The sequence below is a fragment of the Schistocerca americana genome, chromosome 1 (assembly GCF_021461395.2).
Source record: "Schistocerca americana isolate TAMUIC-IGC-003095 chromosome 1, iqSchAmer2.1, whole genome shotgun sequence".
In the NCBI taxonomy this organism is placed as follows: domain Eukaryota; kingdom Metazoa; phylum Arthropoda; class Insecta; order Orthoptera; family Acrididae; genus Schistocerca; species Schistocerca americana.
Window position 1 is genome coordinate 438,526,172 of NC_060119.1, and position 23,969 is coordinate 438,550,140.

At 44.0% G+C, this 23,969-nt stretch overlaps 1 protein-coding gene across 1 annotated transcript in view; it reads right to left on the reverse strand.

Moving 5' to 3' along the window:
• The window catches only part of LOC124559675, a 766,753-nt gene that overhangs the window by 10,695 nt on the left and 732,089 nt on the right, over positions 1–23,969 (reverse strand). The window contains exon 8 of the mRNA XM_047130913.1: positions 20,962–21,548. Coding sequence (XP_046986869.1) covers positions 20,962–21,548 — 587 coding nt within the window. The remainder of the gene's footprint in view (positions 1–20,961; positions 21,549–23,969) is intronic.

The window sequence follows — 23,969 nt, forward strand, 5'->3', positions numbered from 1 at the left end:
CTAGGAGTTCATTAGAAATAACAATACGATTCTCCCAGCGCCATGGTGAGCAAAGATGTTGAACAACGGAATACCTTCTATTGACCTTGGTTCAGTGGCGTTGGGCTCTCATCACAGATGAATTCAGGGTTTGTATAATGCCTGACGATTGTCGTAGAAGACAGTGAAGATAGCCGTTTACCGATGCTTGTCTCAGACATGGAGTCTAACGGCTTCAGCACGGAGGCGCACGTCTCTTGCTTTGGGCCACTATCAAGTAATGACGGACGCCACTTATTACTATCAGGGACCATATAAGGGCTGTGCGGTATCTGGACAGTAGCCACAAACCTGTCTTCCAGCACTAAGTTGACATTTCTATGATGGGCTCGTCCTTCAAGACGAAAATGGGCGAGCACGCCGCGCCCACTTGGAGACCACCGTGCTTCATTAGAGAGGAATAGAATGGCCGGTGGTATCTGTTGGCATGAATCCCAGTTGAGAATACTTGGGAACTGCTGAAAGTTGCAGTATGTGGTCACAGGAATCCTTCTAGATCAACGGACATTCTCAAAAAGACCCGCCTTCGAAGAATGGCAACAGGTTTAAGCAGGAAATTGTGGACCAGCTCGTGGACAGTAGAATTCAAACAGGTTTCTATGCACAGATTGGAGCAACAGTCATGTTATCCAACAGCAGAATTAGTGCGAAGATGCACTGTCGAGCAGGCTTTGTTTATTTTGGCTATCACTGCGTTTTATTTAACTGTGAAGTCTTTCTTTTAGTTTCATAAAGGTTATTCTATTATGCCCTGTTCCCATTGAATATAAGACCACACATCTACACAGACATTCGAAGCAGCTTATATTGGGAACAGCTTTCCAGCCAGTGTTAGTATTTCCTATACGATACTACCACCCACCTGAATTGCTCTTAAACAGGTTCTAATCCTGTTAACAGTATGCGCAAATATGTTGCACCATTCATCAACCTAAGGACTGTCAACTCAGTTAACTTGTTTAGAAAGTCTAGTAACAATGTTCCAGCAGTATCGCTAAGCTCTGTGCCCTGATGTACTAGGGTGAGGCAATGGATTCTACATTAAACAGAAAAGAAATATTTCTGAGCAACAGTCAAGACCGGTATACGGCCCAAGCTACAATTCCCGAAAATCATTTGATTCATTATTGTCAAAAGTACGATTATATGAGGTATCAAGCGAAATCCGTGACTGGATTGAAGATTTCTTGGTATGGAGAATGCAGCAAGTTATTTTAGATTGAGACTCATCGGTTAATCTACAGGTAATTTCGTGTGTACCTCACTGAAGCGTGTTGGGTCTCTTGCTATTTTTGTTATACGAGGGTCGTCCCACAAGTCATGGCGACTATGGTATTTCTTGCGACAGTGCGACAACATGAGAATTCCACGCTGCGCATTGAACCGGTACATCAGTGTGTATCAGAATGCCAATAGAAAATACCGTTCCAGTAAAGGAGTTCTCGGTCAACTGTAACATAGGCGTAGGAACTGTGTGTAAATTCATTGTGCACGAATAAAAATGAATCAAAATCAACATACTGTGCCTCAAAATAATCTTCCAGTGCATATACACAGCTTTGCCACTGATAGGGGAGGCGATGAACGCCATTTCTATTGCCATCAATGTGTGCCATCTGTCACTGACATGGCGTGAGGATATCTGCCCTGTTTGCAAAGCGCCTCCCATGCAACGGTTTCCTCAGTTGTGAGATGAGGTCGAAGTCGCGTGGACTGAGGTCTGGTGAGTAGAGAAGGATCCAAATTGTAGCCAATCTCACACTGGATGTTTCAGGTGCTGGCACCGAGCCAACCCCGCATGCGGTTGCAATGTGTCTTGATTTCTGTAATGTTTTCCCCGGGGCTTTCGAATGTATTTACTGCAATTATGGTGATGCCAGACATTGGCACAACATACAATCGTTGCCATGACTTATAGAATGTCCCTTGTACCTTAATGAGCCTGCGGACAATATGAATAGTAACTTCAGAATTTTCACAGATGTTACAGATACCTAAAATGAAGTCCTGTCTGAAAGCAACTGTACAAATATCAGCTAGATCTTGACAAGATTTCAAAGTGGTGCAAAGATTGGTAACTTTCTTTAAACGTTCAGAATTATAAAATTGTGCACTTCAAAAGACGAAAAAAGGTCATATCATATGACTACAACATCAGTGGGTCACTGTTGGAATCGATCAACTCGTACAAATACCCAGGAATAAAACTCCATAGGGACATGAAACAGAATGGTCACATTTGCTCAGTTGTGAGTAAAGAAGGTAGCAGGCTTTGGTTTATTGGTAGAATAATAGGCAAATGCAATCATTCTACAAAATGGATTGCTTACAAATCATTCATGCGACCTATCCTAGAATATTACTCAAGTATCAGACAGGACTAACAAAGGCGACTGAACGCATACAGAGAATGGCAGCACGAATGGTCATAGGTTTGTTTGACATGCAGGAGAGTGTCATTGAAAGAACTGAACTAATAGAATCTTGAAGAAAGACGTAAACTATCCCGAAAAAACCAGCTTACAAAATTTCAGGAACCAGCTTAGAATGATGCCAAGATATATATTCCAGCCACCTACGTATCGCTCCCATAGGGATCGTGAGGACAAGATCAGACTTATTACAGGACGCACAGAGGCATTTAAACAATCCTTCTTCCCGTGCTCCTTATGTGAATGGAATAGGAGAAAGCCCCAATACTTGGTACATTGGGACGTACCCTCTGCTATACACTTCACAGTGGACTGCAGAGTATGGATGGAGACGTACACTACGTGATCAAAAGTATCCGGACACCTGGCTGAAAATGACTTACAAGTTCGCGGTACCCTCCATCGGTAATGCTGGAATTCAATGTGGCGTTGGCCCACCCTTAGCCTTGATGACAGCTTCCACTCCCGCAGGCATACTTTCAATCAGGTGCTGCAAGATTTCTTGGGGAATGGCAGCCCATTCTTCACGGAGTGCTGCATTGAGGAGGGGTATCGATGTCGGTCGGTGAGGCCTGGCACAAAGTCGACGTTCCAAAACATCCCACAGGTGTTCTACAGGACTCAGGTCAGGACTGTGTGCAGTCCAGTTCATTACACGGATGTTATTGTCGTGTAACCACTCTGCCACAGGCCGTGCATTATGAACAGGTGCGCGATCGTGTTGAAAGATGAAATCGTCATCCCCGAATTGCGCGACAGCAGTGGGAGGCAATAAGGTACTTAAAACATCAATGTAGTGTCACGCAAAACAACGAGAGGTGCAAGCCCCCTCCATGAAACACACGACCACATCATAACACCACCACTTCACCCGCTGGCAGTTGACGTCCACCGGGCATTCGCCACACCCACACCCTGCCATCGGATCGCCACATTGTGTACCGTGATTCGTCACTCCACACAACGTTTTTCAACTGTTCAATCGTCCAATGTTTCGCTCTTTACACCAAGCGAAGCGTCGTTTGGCGTTTACCGGTGTGATGTGTGGCTTATGAGTAGCCGCCTAACTGTCATAGTACTTGCAGTGGATCCTGATGCAGTTTGGAATTCCTGTTGGATGGTCTGGATAGATTTCTGTTATTACACATTACGACCTCTTCAATCGTTGGCGGCCTCTGTCAGTCAACAGACGAAGTCGGCTTGCATGCTTTTGTGTTGTATGTGTCTCTTCGGGTTTCCACATCGGAAGCAGTGGACCTAGGGATGTTTAGGAGTGCGGAAATCTCGCGTTCAGATGTATGACACAAGTGGCACCCAATCACCTGACCACGTTCGAAGTCCATGAGTTCTGCGGAGCGCCCCATTCTGTTCTCTCACGATGTCTAATGACTACTGAGGTCGCTGATATGGAGTACCTGGCAGTAGGTGGCAGTACAATGCACCTAATATGAAAAACCTATGTGTCCAGATGCTTTTGATCACATAGTGTAGAAGTAGATGTAGACGAGTAGAAGCGACACAAGTGGCCACTTGAGGCTCAAAGCTGAAAGTGGCGCCAGGGGCGGGCAGGAGCAAAACTTGTGTACTGGGTGTAACATAATTCGCAGCAGAAACTGACACAGGTGAAAGTATAGAAACGAAGTACGTTGCAGTAAACACGAGTGCACAAGCAAATTGTTTGTGAGATAATTTCAGCTGTGAAATTAGGAACCGCCACTGCCTTATCAAATACTGTCGTAATTAACACAAATGTTTCGAAGTGTAAAGTTTTCGATTAAGTCCTTGTTTAATTGGGCTCAAATTTCATCCAAGACTATCTTATCTTGCGCGCAGGTACGAGTAATACGTGGCGTTATTAACGGAATGCTTACACTACCGGCCATTAAAATTGCAACACCAAGAAGAAATGCAGATGATAAACGGATATTCATTGGACAAATATATTATACTAGAACTGACATGTGATTACATTTTCACCCAATTTTGGTGCATAGATCCTGAGAAGTCGGTACCCTGAACAACCACCTCTGGCCGTAATTACAGCCTTGATACGCCTGGGCATTGAGTCAAACAGAGCTTAGATGGCGTGTACAGGCACAGCTGCCCATGCAGCTTCAACACGATACCATAGTTCATCAAGAGTAGTGACTGGCGTATTGTGACGAGCCAGTTGCTCGGCCACCACTGACCAGACGTTTTCAATTGGCGATAGATCTGGAGAATGTGCTGGCCAGGGCAGCTGTCGAACATTTTCTGTATCCAGAAAGGCCCGTACAGGACCTGAAACATGCGGCCGTGCATTATCCTGCTGAAACGTAGGGTTTCGCAGGGATCGAATGAAGGGTAGAGTCATGGGTCGTAACACATCTGAAATGTAACGTCCACTGTTCAAAGTGCCGTCAAAGCGAAGAAGAGGTGACCGACGCGTGTAACCAATGGCACCCTTTCCCATCACGTCGGGTGATACGCCAGTATGGCGATGACGAATAAACGCTACCAATGTGCGTTCACCGCGATATCGCCAAACACGGATGCGACCATCATGATGCTGTAAACAGAACCTGGAGTCATCCGAAAAAATTACGTTTTGCCATTCGAGCACCCAGGTTCGTAGTTGAGTACACCGTCGCAGGCGCTCCTGTCTGTGATGCAGCGTCAAGGGTAACCGCAGCCATGGTCTCCGAGCTGATAGTCCATGCTGCTGCAAACGTCGTCGAACTGTTCGTGCAGATGGTTGTTGTCTTGCAAATGTCCCCGTCTGTTGACTCAGGGATCGAGACGTGGCTGCACGATCCGTTACAGTCATGCGGATAAGATGCCTGTCATCTCGACTGCTAGTGATACGAGGCCGTTGGGATCCAGCACGGTGTTCCGTGTTACCCTCCTGAACCCACCGATTCCATATTCTGCTAACAGTCATTGGATCTCGACCAATGCGAGCAGCAATGTTGTGATACGATAAACCGCAATCGCGATAGGCTACAATCCGACCTTTATCAAAGTCAGAAACGTGATGGTAGGCATTTCTCCTCCTTACATGAGGCATCACAACAACGTTTCACCAGGCAACGCCGGCCAACTGCTGTTTGTGTATGAGAAAACATTTGGAAACTTTCCTCATGTCAGCACGTTGCAGGTGTCGCCACCGGCGCCAACCTTGTGTGAATGCACGGAAAAGCTAATCATTTGCATATCACAGCATCTTCTTCCTGTCGGTTAAATTTCGCGTCTGTAGCACGTCATCTTCGTGGTGTAGCAATTTTAATAGCCAGTAGTGCATATTTCAGATCACACACGCACACATTTCGGCTGGATAGTTACACAATAATGTTTACCATGTTCATAAATTTGTAACTATTTTCATGACAAATTTCAGAGTTTACTTCAGCTGTAACATCTCAGGATGACTTTGAGTTGAAATTAGTTATTTCTTCTCTTAATACACCGACGGGAAAAAAATCTCAGCACTGAGAAGGAACTGTGCGACATAAACGAAAGTTGGTAAGCGTGTTTCTACATCTTAAAGATTAAGTCTATATATGAGGTGCGACAATAAAGTAATGAGACTTACTTTCTTTGCAAGATGTGTCAAACCTGCAGGCTTTCGTAGGCACAATATCTTTGACCTTGGTCTATAAGCTGCTTCTAGTCCAAGCGGCACATTGATGCAACTGCTCAGTCGTGAGTTGTGCTGTAGTAAGTTGACATGTGTTTGTGTCTCTCGTCATGGAAATGGATCCGCATAATATTGCGCAACGGTATGCCATTTCTTTTTGCGTTAAATTGGGTGAAAACGCGACCATAACTTACGGTAACCTTCAGAAGGCTTCTGGAGAGGAGGTTATATCAAGAGCTCAAGTTTTTCGTTGGCATAAAATGTTTAGTGAAGGCAGAACGAATGTTGAAGATGAAGGCCGCAATGTACGGCCATCAACCTCATGGACGGATGTCAACTTGGCCAGGGTGCTTACGATCTGATCGAAGATTATCCATGAAAATGATTGCAGAATAACTGGACATCAATCGTGGCAGCCGATCTGTTAGAGCAAACAGAAATCAATCCAGAATTGTTGAGCCGTGTTATCACTGGTGATGAAAGTTGGTTTTTTCAGTACGATCAAGAGACAAAACCCCAAAGTTCGCAGTGGTGCTCAAAGGGATCACCCAGACCAAAAAAAAGCTCCTATGACAAAGTCAAAAGTGAAATGCATGCCTGTGTGCTGCTTTTATTCCGAGGGAATTGTTCATAAAGAGTGGGTGCCTCCTGGACAAACAGCTAACCAGTATTACTACAAAGAAATATTAGAAAGACTTCGTAAGAGAGTTCTTCGTGTCCGTGCCAACACTGCTGATAATTGGATTCTGCATCACGATAATGCGCCAACCCACACTGCTGTGTCAGTACAACAATTTTTAACCTCAAAACAAATTTCAGTACTACCACGGCCACCTTATTCACCAGATATTGCTCCGTGCGACTTTTTTCTATTTACAAGAGTCAAAACGGTGGTCAAGGGACACCATTTTCAAACAACACAAGATGTCCAAAAAGCTGTGACGAGGATCTTGGAGGATATCACAGAAGATGAGTTCCAGAAATGTTACCATCAATGGCAGAAGAGCTGGAAAAAGTGTGTGCAATCAGAAGGAGTACTGAAGGAGGCAACACTAAACTTGACTAAAGCGGTAAGCAACATTTTTTTTCACATCAGTCTTATTACTGTATTGTCGCACCTCATAGAATTCACACCAGTCACCTAAGAGTGGTGGTGCTAGTAGCGCCACTATTAGGGTGCAAATCAGGTTTGCTTTAAATACACGCTGTAACAGTCTTGAGTGCTAGTTACTACTGGACTGATGACCACAGCAGTTGAGTCCCATAGTGCTCAGAGCCATTTGAACCTCAGTTACTACTGAGATTGGATGGGGTAAGTTGATTTTAGTCAAAAATGCCTCAAGGGCAGCAAAGATACCATTATCAACACCTCAATGATTATGCGCAAGGTAGTGTGATAGGGCTACGAGGAGCTGGGTGTTGCTTCTGCGATATTGCAAAATGACTGGGTCTGAATGCAAGCCACTGCACACAATTACTGGCAGCGGTGGTCACAAAAATTTACAGCCGCAAGAAGACCAGGATCCAGACAGCCACATGGCACTACCGATAGGCAGTTACAAATCGGTTGCGTCAGTTATAGCTACGAACCAGACGCCCTGTAGCGTGCATTCCATTGACTCCAAATCACCGTCATTTGCGACTTCAGTGGCATCAAGCTAGAGTTCATTGGAGGGCAGGATGGAAGTCTGTTGTGTTTTTTGATAAAAGCTGATTCTGTTTCAGCGCCAGTTACGGCGGTGTGTTGATTAGAAGGAGCCACCTGAGGGCCTGCAACCCATCTGTCTGCGTGCTAGACACACTGGACCTACACATGGAGTTTTGGTCTGGGGTGTGATGTCGCATTACAGCAGTTGTACTCTCATGGTTACCCCATGCACCCTGACTTCAACGTTGTATGTCAGTCTGGTGATTTGACCTGTTGTGCTGACATTCATGCGCAGCACTCCAATGGGTGATTTCCAACAGGATAACGCTCGTCCACAAGTCGCTTTTGTAACCTAACATACTCTCCAGAATATTGACATGTTGCCTTGGCCTGCTCGATCACCAGACCTGTGTCCAGTTGAGCACGTAGGGGACATTATGGGACAACAACTCAAGTGTCATCCACAAACAGCATTAACAATCCCTGTACTGACTGAACAAGTGAACAGGCATGGAACATCACGACACAAACTGACATCCGGCACATGTACGACACAATGCACGCGCGTTTTCATGCTTGCATTCAACGTTCTGGCAGTTACATTGGTTATTAACGTAATAGCATTTCACATTTGCAATGGCTTATGTGGCGCTTACATTAACCGGTGACCGTGCAATGTTAATCACTTAAGGGGGGTAGGGCATCAAACGGGACGACTTGGAGCAGGAGAGACACCACAGGAATTTTCAATTTCCACTGTATATACTTTTAAAAATAAATTCATAAAACGTTGTCAGAATGACCAGAAAGGATTCAGGATTTACCCTTATAGTGGTGGAAGTTCAAAAATATAAGAAAATATTTTTTTTTTTTTTACATTTGTATTTCACCTTTTGTTCACTTACCATTGGCTGCATTTGTTGCTATAGGTACACTTTTCTTCATAATTAACTGAGATTCTTCGATGAATTTTGCACAGCATACAAACCATACTTACAGGTGTATGAAACTCTAGAATTTTCCAAATCTATTAAAAACTGTGATAAAAATTGAGATAATTAACTATAAAATTTGATTTTTTTTAAGCATAAAGTTAAAAATGTAACAGCACATTCATTTTTTCATAAATTAATTAATTTCTAGAGTTTCACACACCTGTAAGTATGGTTTGTATGCTGCGCAAAATTCATCGAAGACACACTCTTACTTATGAAGAAACGTGTACCTATTCCAACAAACGCAGCCAATACAAGTGAAAAAATGATGAACTTTCACATGTAAAAAAAATAAATTATTTTGTATTTTTTTTTTTAACTTCCACTGCTATGATTGTGGATCCTGAATCCTTCCTGGTCATGCTGACAAAGTTTTATGAATTTATTCGTAAAAGTATAGACAGTGGAAATTAAAATGTCCTGTGGCGTCTCTTCTGCTCCAAGACGGCCCGTTTGACGTCCTACCCCCCTTAAATATGTTATCTAGAGAATTGAATTCCCGAAATGTTATTGCAATACATTATTTTTTGGTGTTGCTATTTTTTCCGTCAGTGTATTTACCACTCTGGAATAACATTCAGAAATTCAAGAATGCCTATGTACTGCTTATTTTGAAAATAAAGAAAGCCACGATCACTACATTTAGACTTATTTTTAAAGGTTTCACCAAGAGCACAAAAAAAGCCGATTAATATCTGACGAAAGGGGGAAGGGGACAAATAAATCGTCACTTGTGTGGAAATAGATATCGAAGCGGCCCTGGTAATAGGCATCAATTTCGTTACATTTCTTTGTTCAGCAGTGAATACGTGAGGGATCTGCTGTAGTATGGTCCATTCATGCTCTGTTATAATCCAAGATAGCCCACATTAACACTCAGCACTTACAAGTCGTTCTAACATAAGCTCGACGGGCAAAATATTAGTCACCCTTTGAAAGATCACACTGGTCGCTTTGGAGCAGTGTGGACGGTGCAGAACTGGTAACAGGTAGAAATGTGGACCCCAACCGCTGTTGTAAGTCATGGCAGTGAAGTACTGTACTTGCCAGTCAGCTGTATGGAATTCAGTGCAGAAAGGCCACACAACGTGCAGGCGTGAACAGAAAGGCAGAAAGAGACTACCGTGTTCGGACGTATCCATCACTATACCGTAAATGGGGCTGCTCGATCTGCTGTTATATCAAGACTGACCAGCGTACCTACAGGGAATGGTGTACCCTTCGCAGCTATGTAGCTCGGACGAAAAATAGTATTCGTAGAAAGACTCTAAATGACATGGACCGGAGGAGAGTGTCACGTCTGGTGAGTGACAATCAGTTGCAAACACGAGAGGGACTGCTACTGTCAGCGAATGTAGGTACATCGCAATCAGTTTCCGAGCGAACACTTCGAATTGAACTCCACATAATGAACGTACATTTGTAGCCGGTTACCTAGCAAAAGGCCGTTGCTCAATGAGGGTGCACACAGATGCCTGTCTTCGACAGGCCAAACAATACAAACACTGAGCAGTTGCTGATCGGAGGTGGTGTAGTTGGGGCTCGAGGTGTTTCGAAGGTGTTTGTCTTACCATGACTTGGGCGTGCTCATTCATTCGTGGTACCGTGAATACGAAACAGCACAGTTATCTGAACATTTTCCCTGACCCTTCCCTTTAAAAAATCTTATTATGACTATACTGCGGACACTACTGTCCAAGATGAGAGCAACCATGTTCACAGGGTTGGACAGATACATTCCTAGCTTGACCAACAGTCAGGCATCCTAGTGAATGTCAACTGGATTGATAAATCACTTACCTTAATCCCCCAGAAAATGATGGGAACAGTCCAAAACAGCGGGTGAGACATAATAATCAAAATTCCCGAATTTGGGAGGTCTACGGGCTTTGATTATCAAAGAGTGCCTGCAACCATATATGACATACCTGAAGAAACTTCCTCGTGAAATTGAAGCCATTATCAAAGCTAGAGGCGAAGATAGATGACATCAGCGTGATGTCCACTGAAGATTACTAACTTTTTGTTCAGTGTGCTTATCAATGTTGTCAATGAACCTTCAAACGTAATATCAACTGTCGATCGTTGAATGAATCGATAACTTCATAAAAAGCTTTTCCACCAGAAGGGAAGCTTAGAATTATATTGCGATGATGGTCGGTACTTTTCAAATGGTTCAAATGGCTCTGAGCACTATGGGACTTAGAACTTAGAACTACTTAAACCTAACTAACCTAAGGACATCACACACATCCATGCCCGAGGCAGGATTCGAATCTGCGACCGTAGCGGTCGCGCGGTTCCAGACTGTAGCGCCTAGAACCGCTCGGCCACTCCGGCCGGCGGTACTTTTCAGTCATCAGTCTGACTGGTTTGATACGGCCCACCACGGATTCCTCTCCCGTGCCAACGTCTTCATCTCATAGTAGCACTTGCAATATACGTCCTCAATTATTTGCTGGATGTATTCCAATCTCTGTCTTTGTCTACAGTTTTTACCCTCTACAGCTCCCTTTAGTTCCATGGAAGTCATTCCTCGATGTCTTAATAGATGTCCTATCATCCCGTCCCTTTTCCTTTTTAGTGTTTTCCACATATTCCTTTTCCTCTGCAGAACCTCCTCATTCCTTACTGTATAAGTCTACGTGATTTTCAACATTCGGCTTAGCGCTTTATCTCAAATGCTTCGATTCTCTTCTGTTCCGATTTTTCCACAGTGCATGTTTCACCATCATACAATGTTGTCCTCCAAACGTACTTTCTCAGAAATAACTCTTCAAATTAAGACCAATATTTGATTCTAGTAGACTTTTCTCTTGGTAAGGAATGCCCTTACTGCCAGTGCTGGTCTGCTTTTGATGTCCTCCTTGCTCCATCCGTTATTGCTTATTTGTTGCCTAGGTAGTAAAATTCCTTAATTTTTTCATCTACTTCGTGATCATCGATCCTGATGTTAAGTTTTTCGCTTTTCTCAATTTTTCTACAACTCATTTACTTTCTTCTGTCTTCCATTTTCTCTCCATCCATATTCTGTACTCATTAGACTGTTCATTGTGTTCAGCAGATCATGTAATTTTTGCTACTTTCACTTTGGATAGTATCAGCGAATCGTATCATTGATATCCTTTCATCTTGAATTATAATTCCACCCCTGAACCTTTCTTTTATTTCCATCATTACCTCCTTGACGTACAGATTGAACAGTAGGGGCGAATGGCTACATCCCTGTCTTACACCCTTTTTAATCCGAGCACTTCGTTCTTGGTCGTCCACTCTTACTATTCCCTCTTGGCTCATGTACATACTGTATATTACCCTTCTCTCCCTATAACTTACCCCAATTTTTCCCAGAATTTCGACATATTGCTCCATTTTACGTTGTCGTATGCTTTTTCCAGTTCGTCAAATTCTACGAACGTGTCTTGATTTTTCCTTAGTCTTGCTTCCATTATCAACCGCAACGTCAAAATTGCCTCTCTGATGCCATTACCTCTCCTAACGCCAAACTAACGTCATCTAATACATCCTCAGTTTTCTTATCCATTCTTGTGTACCTTATTCTTGTCAGCAACTTGGTTGCATGAGCTGTTAAGCTGATTGTGTTATAACTGTCGCACTTGTCAGCTCTTGCAGTCTTCGGAATTGTGTGGATAATATTTTGCCGAAGGTCAGATGGTATGTCGCTAGACTCATACATTCCACACACTAACGTTAATAGTCGTTTTGTTGCCACTTCACCCAATGATTTTAGAAACTCTCATGGAATGTTATCTATCCCTTCTGCCTTCTTTGATCTTAAGTCCTGCAAATCTCTCTTAAATTCTGATTCTAATACTGGATCCTACATCTCTTCTAAAGCGAGTCCTCCCTCTTCTACCATATCAGACAAATCTTGTTCCTCATAGAGGCCTTCAATGTACTCTTTCCACCTATCCGCTCTCTGCTCTGCATTTAACAGTGGAATTCTCTACTCTTAATGTTACCACCCTTACTTTTAATTTCACCCAAGATTGTTTTGACTTTCCTATATGCTGAGTCGGTCCTTCCGACAGTCATATCTTTTTTTCGATTTCTTCACATTGTTCATGCAGCCATTACGTCTTAGCTTCCCTGCACTTCCTATTTATTCCATTCCTCAGCGACTTGTATTTCTGTACTTCGGAATTTCCCTGAACATATTTACTTCCTCCTATCATCGATCAGTTGAGGTATTTCCTGTGTTACCCATGATTTCTTCACTGTTACCTTCTTTGTTCCTATGTTTTTCTTTCCAACTTCTGTGATTACCCTTTTTAGAAATGTCAAATCCCCTTCAACTGTACTGCCTATTAAGCTATTCCTTATTGCTGTACCTATAGCCTTAGAGAACTTCAAGCGTATCTCTTCATTCCTTAGAACTTCCGTATCCCACTCCTTTGGGTAGTGATTCTTCCTGACTAATCTCTTAAACTTCAGTATACTCTTCATCGCTACCAGATAGTGATCTGCCTTACAATCCAGTATCTGATTTCGGAGTCTCTGTCTGACAAAGACGTAATCTAACTGAAATCTTCCCATATCACTCGACCTTTCCCAAGTTTATCTTCTCCTCTTATGATTCTTGAACAGAGTATTCGCTATTACTAGTTGTAATCTATTACAGAACTCGATTAGTTTTTCTCTTCTCTCGTTCCTTGTCCCCAGCCGATATTCTCCTGTAACCTTTTCTTTTATTCCTTCCCCTACAGCTGAATTCCAGTCCTCCATGACTATCTTATTTTCATCTCCATTTACGCACTATATTACCCTTTCAATATCCTCCTCATGTACTTTCTCTATCTCTTCATCTGCAGCTTCTGACGTTGGCATGTATACCTGAACTACGGCTGTCGGTGTTGGTTTGCTGTCGACTCTGTTAAGATCAACCCTAACATTGAACTGTTCACGGTAACATACTTTCTGCCCTACCTTCCAGAATCCTACCCCGCTTTATACCATTTTCTGCTGTTGCTGGTATTACCCTACACTCATCCCACCAGAAATCCTTGTCTTTCACCTCACTGATGCCTACTACATCTAGATTGAGCCTTTGCATTTTTGTTTATAGATTTTCTACCTTCCTACCGCGTTCAAGCTGCTAACATTCCATACCCTGACTCGTAGAACGTTATGCTTTCGTTGGTTAGTCAATCTTTTTCTCAAGGTCACCTCCTCGTTGGCAGTCCCCTCCCAGGGATCCGAAATGGGGACTATTCCGGTATATTTTGCCAATGGAGAGATCGTCATGACCTTCTCTTTCTTCAATTAGAGGCCACATGTCCTGTGGATACGTGTCATCTGTCTTTAATGAATTGTTTTCCATTGCCTTCTGCATCCTCATGCCATTGATCACTGCTGATTCTTCAGCATTTTAGGGGCAGTTTCCCACCCCAAGGACAAGACAGTGCACTGAATCACTGTCCGCTCCTCTACCCTCTTGGACAAGACCGTTCGCAGAATGAGGTTGACTTCTTATGCCGGAAGTCTTCGGCCGCTAATAGTGATTATTAATCAAAATCTGAACGATGGTGCGTTTCTAACTCGTGCCCGAGGACGTTTTGATTGCTGAGCAAAGGCTCTACCCTATACCATGGGTGCCCTGTTACTCCAATCTAAAAATAGGACACACACTAAAGCAAATACACGGGCAGACCACATCTCTTTAGTAGCACGGTTTGAAACCAATATCTAAGTCACGCGACGGAGGGCATAAACCAAATTTCTGTCGTTGCACATCATGCGAAGTGTGTATTTATAGACGAAATCAACATCGGAACATCTTGTGTTAGTGTTACATATGCAATTGTACAGTTAACACAATTTCGCCAAAAATTTCCAATATTAATGCGACGGTCATCGTTTTTACATATGAACGGGTGATACTGTAACCAACAGTCTGAAACGATTAAAGGCCTTTATTTTTACAAGCAATGGAATTAAAATTCTAAGGGGAAATTTCAGTATTTTTTGGACTGTGAGTGAATTAGTTAACTTCTTCAACAGGATTGTAAGACAAAATATCATTCTGGCAGGAAGCATTTTGTTTCCTCCAAGTTCCTTAACAATTCGTGTGAAATATGCAGTATGCCTTTATAAGAAGTTACATCTGTTTATATGCACAATGTACGGTTTTTATACAAGAACCAACTTTATGTTTTATGACTTTTGCTTAATTCAATATAGATAATAAAACAATGTCAAGATAACAAGCGTAATGTATTATAAAACATTAATTACAGAGAAAACTCTTGTAGCGAGTCAAGATTATGACTTCTCAAAATATTCGATATTGTTCGAGTTTTAGATCTGAAGACCAAGGTATTTCTGCCAGACACACTATTTGATCAATAGTAGCCGACCACCCCTATGCAATGCAGAATTAGCCGACAGGTGTCGCGACAGGCGGACCCGCGACTATAAAAGGAGGCAACTGTGTTGTCAGTGGAGAAAAAGTAACATCAGAATGTGCCGGTCAGGTCTGATCAGTGACTTCGAACGCTATTGGTTACCGGATATCACCTGAGTAACATATCCAACAGGGAGATTTCAACCATTCAAAAACTGTCCAAGTCGACTGTTGGTGATGTGATTATGAAGAGGAAACGCGAAAGAACAACCGCAGCTAAAACAAGACCAGGCACATCTCATGTACTGAAGGATAGCGAACGTCGAGCATTGTGGAAGGAATCATTTCAATGAGGTGCAATGGTCGAGCAGCTCCTCATAAGCCACACATTTCTGTATTCAATCCTAGGCGATACTTGAGGTGGTATAAATGGATGACTGGAAACGAGTGATTTGCAGCGATGAATCACATTGTACCAAGTGGCAGTCCGATGGAAGGGTTTGGCGAATGCCTGGAGAACATTACCTGTCGTCATGTGGTAGTGCCAACAGTGAAATATGGAGGATGTGATGTTGCAGTATGGGAGTATTTTTCATTGATACGTTTTAGTTCTCTTATTGCGCTTAAGAAAATAGTAAATGTGGAAGGATACGAAAGCATTGTATACTGCGTACATTATAGAAACAGTTCAGAGACGGCTGTTTGTAACAGCATGACGATGCACCCTGCCAAAAAACAGCATCTGCGAGGCAGTGGTTTGTGGACAATAACATTCCTGAAATGGACTGGCCTGCCCAGAGTCCCGACCCGAACGTAGTGGAAGATCTGTGGGATGAGTCAGAACCGTGTCTTCGCTCTAGACGCTCGTGCCAAACTTCGCCACCTTGTGTGGTTTACTAAACTAGGCAGAGCAGTTAACCACTGCACAGTGGACTCCCACTTAGGAGGGGGACGATTTAAATCCCAATCTGGCCATCCAGATTTCGATTTTCCGTGATTCCCCTAGACTGCTCCATGCAAATGCCGGGATGGCTCGTTTCAGAAGGGTACTGCCGATTTCCTTCCACGCCATTCCCCAAACCTACCTTGTATTCCATCTCTAATGACTGCACTCTTGACGGGACGTTAAACACGAGGGTTGGCCAGAAAGTAATGCAACGCATTCTTTTTCTTCAACAATTCCTTAATGAACATAATGACAATTACACACGCGGAAGAATGGTGTTTTATCTACACACTCTATTTTTTCACGTTATCTCCATCCCGTTCTATGGCCTTCCTCCAGTGCGAAACAAGGGCTCCTATGCCCTGTTGGTACCAATCCTTATTCTGGTGGTGGAGCCATTGCTTCACTGTGTGAATCACCTTCTCGTAGTCCTCAAAATATCTTCCACGAGTGGTATCCTTTAATGGCTCAAACGATGGGGCCAGGTCAGGGCTGAAGGGTGGGAGGGGTAACATTGTCCAACTCTGTTTTGCGATGTGTGCAGCAATCCTCAGATTTGTGTGGGGCCGAGCTTTATCGTGTTGCAGCAAAATATCTCCTGCGGTGCTGTGGAGCCGAAGCCGCTGGAAGTGGTCTTGAGTTTTGTTAATGTGTTGACATTTGCTTCTGAATTAATGGCACAGCCTCTTGGTATCTAATCAATGAGACTCACAACTTTCCAGTCCCAGAACATGGTGATCATGACCTTACTGGCAGAAGCAGTTGCTTTGTTTTCTCTTCTGTGGAAAGTGGGAATGGCGCCATTCCATCGACTGTCGTTTTGTTTCGGGCTCAAAATGGTGAGCTCAGGTTTCATCACCTATCACAATCCGGAACAAGAAGGCCTCCACCCTCAGCTTCAGAACGCTACAACCAATCAAGACAAGCTTTTTTTTCTGTGCGATTTGAGAACCACCGTTAGACACCGCAGAACCAATCTGGTACACACTTTTGAAAATCCAAGAGTGCGACTAATTGCATCCACACTTCCTTTGCTGATTGACAGATGCAGCGTCAAATGCCGAGTAGTAATGCGTCTGTCCTCGCGAATGACAAAGTCAGCTCGCTTCAACATGTCAGGACTCCCCGACCGCTGCAAATCGTGGAGCATCACCGAAGTGCCTTCTGATGACCTCACCCTCCGTGCCCACCGACTAACTGTACTTCTGTCGACGAAGATGCTCCATAGACTTTGAACAAGCGTTTGTGAATATTCCCCACAGTTTCTTTCTCTGCAGCGAGAAATTCAATGACAGCACTTTGCTTATAACGTACACCACCTACAGACGCCATTCTGAAACTGTCCTGCAACAGCTACACTATCTGTCGAAAGTGACGGAAACTTGGCGCCCTCACTCAGTGGACTTCAAATAATACATGCGTCACGTTTCGCATTCGTAGCATTATTTTCGACCGAGAAAAAAAATGCGGTGCATTACTTTCTGGGCAACCCTCGTATAATATCCCTTCGTCGATTTCTCTGGTTTGGGCTCTTGAGGAAGAATAGGATGGAATTGCTCCAAACACATCCAGATACCTCACCGGAAGTGTCCCCAGCAGAGGTTCAACTTTTCGTAGAGACGAAGGTTGGACACAGTACATATTAAGGTCCATTCGTACGTGTCTGGATACATTTGGTCAGACTGTAATCAACATGCGCGGTCTGTATCATCTATGGTGTAACAAGAACACCAGCTGTCAATCTAATTTATGTACTTATTTGTATTTTTGTGACGTTCAGAACTGAAATATCACTCAACCAAAGCACTTAGGTGCAGTTCTCAAAAGTTCTCGATAAAACCGATGTACTAGTTTTACGAGGCACTTTACCTCACTAAAATTAAGGCAATTTTCACCATGTATTTTTACTGTATTATGATGTAATAAATCTGTAAACTGTTCAATAAAAGCTGGAAAGGAAAATAAATTTGGTACCGTTGCACAGTAGTAATCGAGAAATCAAGTGATCGCTTGTTCGAATATCATTAAGGTCTTCTTTTTCCGTTTTATTTATTTCGTTCAGTTCGAATACCTACATAATTCAAATATAGAATTCATCCGGTATGTGCTAATTAACACGTATCTAATCACCATTTAACGCGAAAATGCATGTCTTCTGGTTTCTAATTACATACTGCCAACATTTCAATCATTATTTCTTAATTATGGATATTCTAAAAAAGATTGTTAATGAAGATCACGTAGATGAGAAATAAAGTTTCAAGTCTGTTAACACTTTTTTTTTTTTTTACAGAAGATCGACAATTAAGAGTTTATATTTGCAATAAAAACTGTAATTTTGAATGTCCGATACGTAATTAGAAACAAAAACGTGCATTTGTAACAGTAAATGATGATTAGGTATGTGTTAATTACAATATATTCGATGGATTTTATATTTAAATGATGTAGGTACTGGAACTGAACGAAAAAATAAAACGAAAAGAAAGGCCATAGCGAAATTCGAACCAGCAATCGAAAGATTACCCGATTACCGTTCTCTAATACTACCGAGTGAACCACGCTACCAGATATTAATGAATTAAAGTTCCTCAGAAAAATACAAAGCCGATTATCCTGAGAATGAAACGAAACGAAAAGGACGAATGGTATTGACGGCTGGGAATTCCTACCCGGCGAATTTCGGCTGCCGAGCTGCAAGTCTTTTCCGTTCAGCCAGATTGCGTGTGAGTGATGATGAAATGATGAGATCAACACAATACCCAGTCCTCGAGAGGAGAAAATCTCCGACACAGCCGGGAATCGAATCCGGGCACGCTGCATGGCAGTCAGAATGCGCTGACCTCTGAGTTAAGGAGGTGGACGATTACCTCGAGAATTTTTGAGAATTGCACCGGTTCGCTTCGGGAGACTGATACCTCACGTACTACAAATATAAAAATTACCATTATCCGACTGCCGGGTTGTCTCCCTGTAAAGCCGTCGGCACATGGACCATGCGACCGAACGTTGAGCGTGCCAAGTTTCTGACGTCATAGCGTGGAAAAGCACGTTCGGGAGTCTTTCCGAACGTGCAGAGCAATATCTAGCATGTCAGATATTCTGAGCGTGCGTCTGAGCGTTGACCAATGAGATGGCACAACGCCACCTACGTCGCACGCACGCCGTCTCCCTTCAGTACAGAGTTGTGAGGCGCCATATTGGCATTCATTTCAAGCCTATGCATATATATGCCGTTTCTGAGCACCAGCAAATTGAGAATCACTGGAAAACCCGTTGTTAACTGTGTGATTCGATCCAATAAAATAATGAGAAACATCTATTCGTGGCAAAAGCATTATTGTAACTTGCGTATTATGACAGTATGCTATTTGAAGGCAGCGACACACTGAAGATCCACCCAAAACGCATTGTTATTGGCACAATTTGTTATAGTTAAATTTCAATTAGTAACATATCTACGATTAAGGTTTTTAGCATGTGGTAACATGCTATGATTGAGCGCCAATAGTCTATTGTAAGTGTAGCGATGCCGGCACGGTAACTCAGCATGTTCGGTCAGAGTGTTAGCTGCCCTCCGTAATAAAAAAAAACTGAGTTAATGGATTAATGGATCAACGACGAACTGAAACGGGTGTCTTGCGACGTCCGTCCCGAGCAGATACAACGAACGAAAACGAACAAAATGTTAGTAGTGTTGCTGATACGTATGAAGTAGCATGTCTGGGCAATAGCGGCTTGACAATTCCAAATTTTTTCCTAACATTTTTATTAGGTTCTGATACTTTATTATTAGTTTAATATAAGTATATACTATAATATTTGATGTTATGTAAATATAAGTTCACCTTTTTTTTTTTTTTTTTTTTTTTAGGGGTGACTTTATTCGATTAGCTTAATCTATAGGACAGCTTGTGCTTTGCTCTGACCTTGGGGTTTTACTAAAATCTACACCTACATCCATACTCCGCAAGCCACCTGACGGTGTGTGGCGGAGGGTACCTTGAGTACCTCTATCGGTTCTCCCTTCTATTCCAGTCTCGTATTGTTCGTGGAAAGAAGGATTGTCGGTATGCCTCTATGTGGGCTCTAATCTCTCTGATTTTATCCTCAAGGTCTCCTCGCGAGATATACGTAGGAGGGAGCAATATACTGCTTGACTCCTCGGTGAACGTATGTTCTCGAAACTTCAACAAAAGCCCGCACCGAGCTATTGAGAGTCTTCCACCGAAATTTATCTATCATCTCCGTAACGCTTTCGCGATTACTAAATGATCCTGTAACGAAGCGCGCTGCTCTCCGTTGGATCTTCTCTATCTCTTCTATCAACCCTATCTGGTACGGATCCCACACTGCTGAGCAGTATTCAAGCAGTGGGCGAACAAGCGTACTGTAACCTACTTCCTATGTTTTCGGATTGCATTTCCTTAGGATTCTTCCAATGAATCTCCGTCTGGCATCTGCTTTACCGACGATCAACTTTATATGATCATTCCATTTTAAATCACTCCTAATGTGGGAATGATGAAATAATATTTATCTTATATGGAGAAGTATTGCAAATTTGTGTCGTACTGTTTATAATGGAACTTTTATAAGCCTGTGCCCTTACTGATTGGACATGTTACTCTCCTTTTCGTGGACGATGGAGGAAATGTGCGTTTTAATAGAGCTAACGTGTTAATTTTACGAGCGCCCGTTCAGTAAACAGTGTGATTTACGAACTAGAAACATCCCGCAACTGCCGCTGGAGTGCTTTGTGATCGTGTATACCACGTTGGGGCCCACGTACCGTATGCAAAATTCGCATCATTTCTGAGGCTTCAGCAGCACGTTGAACTTAGCGCGCTCAACGTTGACGTTCGACAGCACGGCCCGAGTGGCGACGGCTTAAGACAGACATGACTGGAAGCGAGCTTACCGCCTGGCACTGTGCTGCCGCGCCACGGGCAGCGGACTGCCGGTGCCCTCCCTGGCGGCCGAGGATGCGTCGGCAGTCGCAGCAGCCGCCGCCGCCTGCGACTGCTCGGAGGTGACGTGCAGCGCCGAGCGGGCAGCCGAGTGGCGGCGCGCGCTGGAGCGACGCAGGAACGACTCGCGGTAGCGGCCGGAGGGCTTGCGTGCCGGCGCCGGCTGCGTCTGCGCCTGCGGCACAGCCTGCTGCTGCTGCTGCTGCTGCTGCTGGTTGAACGACGGCTGCGGCAGCAGGTCCGCCGGGATGTGGTAGGTGCAGTGCCCGCGGTTGCGCGCCGGCCGCCGCCGCTCCTCCGCCGCCTCCACGTCGACGCACGACCCGTTGTCGATGAAGTCCAGCTCCTCCTCGTCCGCCAGATCGCCGCTGCCGCTGCCGCCCCCGCCGCCCCCGTCCGCCTCGCCGCTGCCAGCCTCGCCCTCGTCTTCGTCGTCGCCGTCCACGTCGCCGTCGTCGTCGCCGCACTCTTGGCCCGTGTCGAAGTCCGTGTCTTCGTCACAGTCCGTGGGATCGCTGTCGCTAAGGATATCCGTTTCCTGTGTCCGACAAAGAACATTTTTTATTGACGTCGTACATTACCCTAGGACTCTATTACCTATGACATGCATTACTGTGCTCTGCCTTCACCACAGCACAATGATATTTTTTTTGTACAGTTCGGTTTGGAATAGGCAACACTTCGTAACGTGACATTTTAATGAAAAAATGGTTCAAATGGCTCTGAGCACTATGGGACTTAACTTCTAAGGTCATCAGTCCCCTAGAACTTAAAACTACTTAAACCTAACTAACCTAAAGACATCACAGACATCCATGCCCGACCTACGGCCGTAGCGATCGCGCGGTTCCAGACTGAAGCGCCTAGAACTGCTCGGCCACACAAGCCGGCGACACTTAAATGAACCATCAGGCCATCTGTCAATGCTTTTATCTCGTACAATAGGCCTATTTCAGCAGTACTGCCACTGTCAAGTAGGCCTGCGAATATTTCACTTTGTAAATTTCATATTTGTATATGGAGTTAATTCTACATATACAGGGTGTTACAAAAAGGTACGGCCAAACTTTCAGGAAACATTCCTCACGCACAAATAAAGAAAAGATGCTATGTGGACATGCGTCCGGAAACGATAAAATTCCATGTTAGAGCTCATTTTAGTTGCGTCAATATGTACTGTACTTCCTCGATTCACCGCCAGTTGGTCCAATTGAAGGAAGGTAATGTTGACTTCGGTGCTTGTGTTGACATGCGACTCATTGCTCTACAGTACTAGCATCAAGCACATCAGTACGCAGCATCAACAGGTTAGTGTTCGTCACGAACGTGGTTTTGCAGTCAGTGGAATGTTTACAAATGCGGAGTTGGCAGATGCCCATTTGATGTATGGATTAGTACGGGGCAATAGCCGTGGCGCGGTACGTTTGTATCGAGACAGATTTCCAGAACGAAGGTGTCCCGACAGGAAGACGTTCGAAGCAATTGATCGGCGTCTTAGGGAGTACGGAACATTCCAGCGTATGACACGTGACTGGGGAAGACCTAGAACGACGAGGACACCTGCAATGGACGAGGCAATTCTTCGTGCAGTTGACGATAACCCTAATATCAGCGTCAGAGAAGTTGCTGCTGTACAAGGTAACGTTGACCACGTCACTCTATGGAGAGTGCTACGGGAGAACCAGTTGTTTCCGTACCATGTACAGCGTGTGCAGGCGCTATCAGCAGCTGAATGGCCTCCACGGGTATACTTCTGCGAATGGTTCATCCAACAATGTGTCAATCCTCATTTCAGTGCAAATGTTCTCTTTACGGATGACGCTTCATTCTAACGTGATCAAATTGTAAATTTTCACAATCAACATGTGTGGGCTGACGAGAATCCGCACGCAATTGTGCAATCACGTCATCAACACAGATTTTCTGTGAACGTTTGGGCAGGCATTGTTGGTGATGTCTTGACTGGGCCCCATGTTCTTCCACCTACGCTCAATGGAGCACGTTATCATGATTTCATACGGGATACTCTTGCTGTGCTGCCAGAACATGTGCCTTTACAAGTACGACACAACATGTGGTTCATGCACGATGGAGCTCTTGCACATTTCAGTCGAAGTGTTCGTACGCTTCTCAACAACAGATTCGGTGACTGATGGATTGGTAGAGGCGGACCAATTCCATGGCCTCCACGCTCTCCTGACCTCAACCCACTTGACTTTCATTTATGGGGGCATTTGAATGATCTTGTCTACGCAACCACGGTACCAAATGTAGAGACTCTTCGTGCTCGTATTGTGGACGGCTGTGATACAATACGCCATTCTCCAGGGCTGCATCAGCGCATCAGGGATTCCATGCGACGGAGGGTGGATGCATGTATCCTCGCCAACGGAGGACATTTTGAACATTTCCTGTAACAAAGTGTTTGAAGTCATGCTGGTACGTTCTGTTGCTGTGTGTTTCCATTCCATGATTAATGTGATTTGAAGAGAAGTAATAAAATGAGCTCTAACATGGAAAGTAAGCGTTTCCGGACACATGTCCACAAAACATATTTTCTTTCTTTGTGTGTGAGGAATGTTTCCTGAAAGTTTGGCCGTACCTTTTTGTAATACCCTGTATGATATGAAGTGGGACAAGCATGTAATGGCAGTTGTGGGGAAGGCGGATCGTCATCTTCGGTTCATTGGTAGAATTTTGGGAAGATGTGGTTCATCTGTAAAGGAGACCGCTTATAAAACACTAATACGGCCTATTCTTGAGTACTGCTCGAGCGTTTGGGATCCCTATCAGGTCGGATTGAGGGAGGACATAGAAGCAATTCAGAGGCGGGCTGCTAGAGTTGTTACTGGTAGGTTTCATCATCACGACAGTGTTACGGAAATGCTTCAGGAACTCGGGTGGGAGTCTCTAGAGAAAAGGCGTTCTTTTCGTGAATCGCTACTGAGGAAATTTAAAG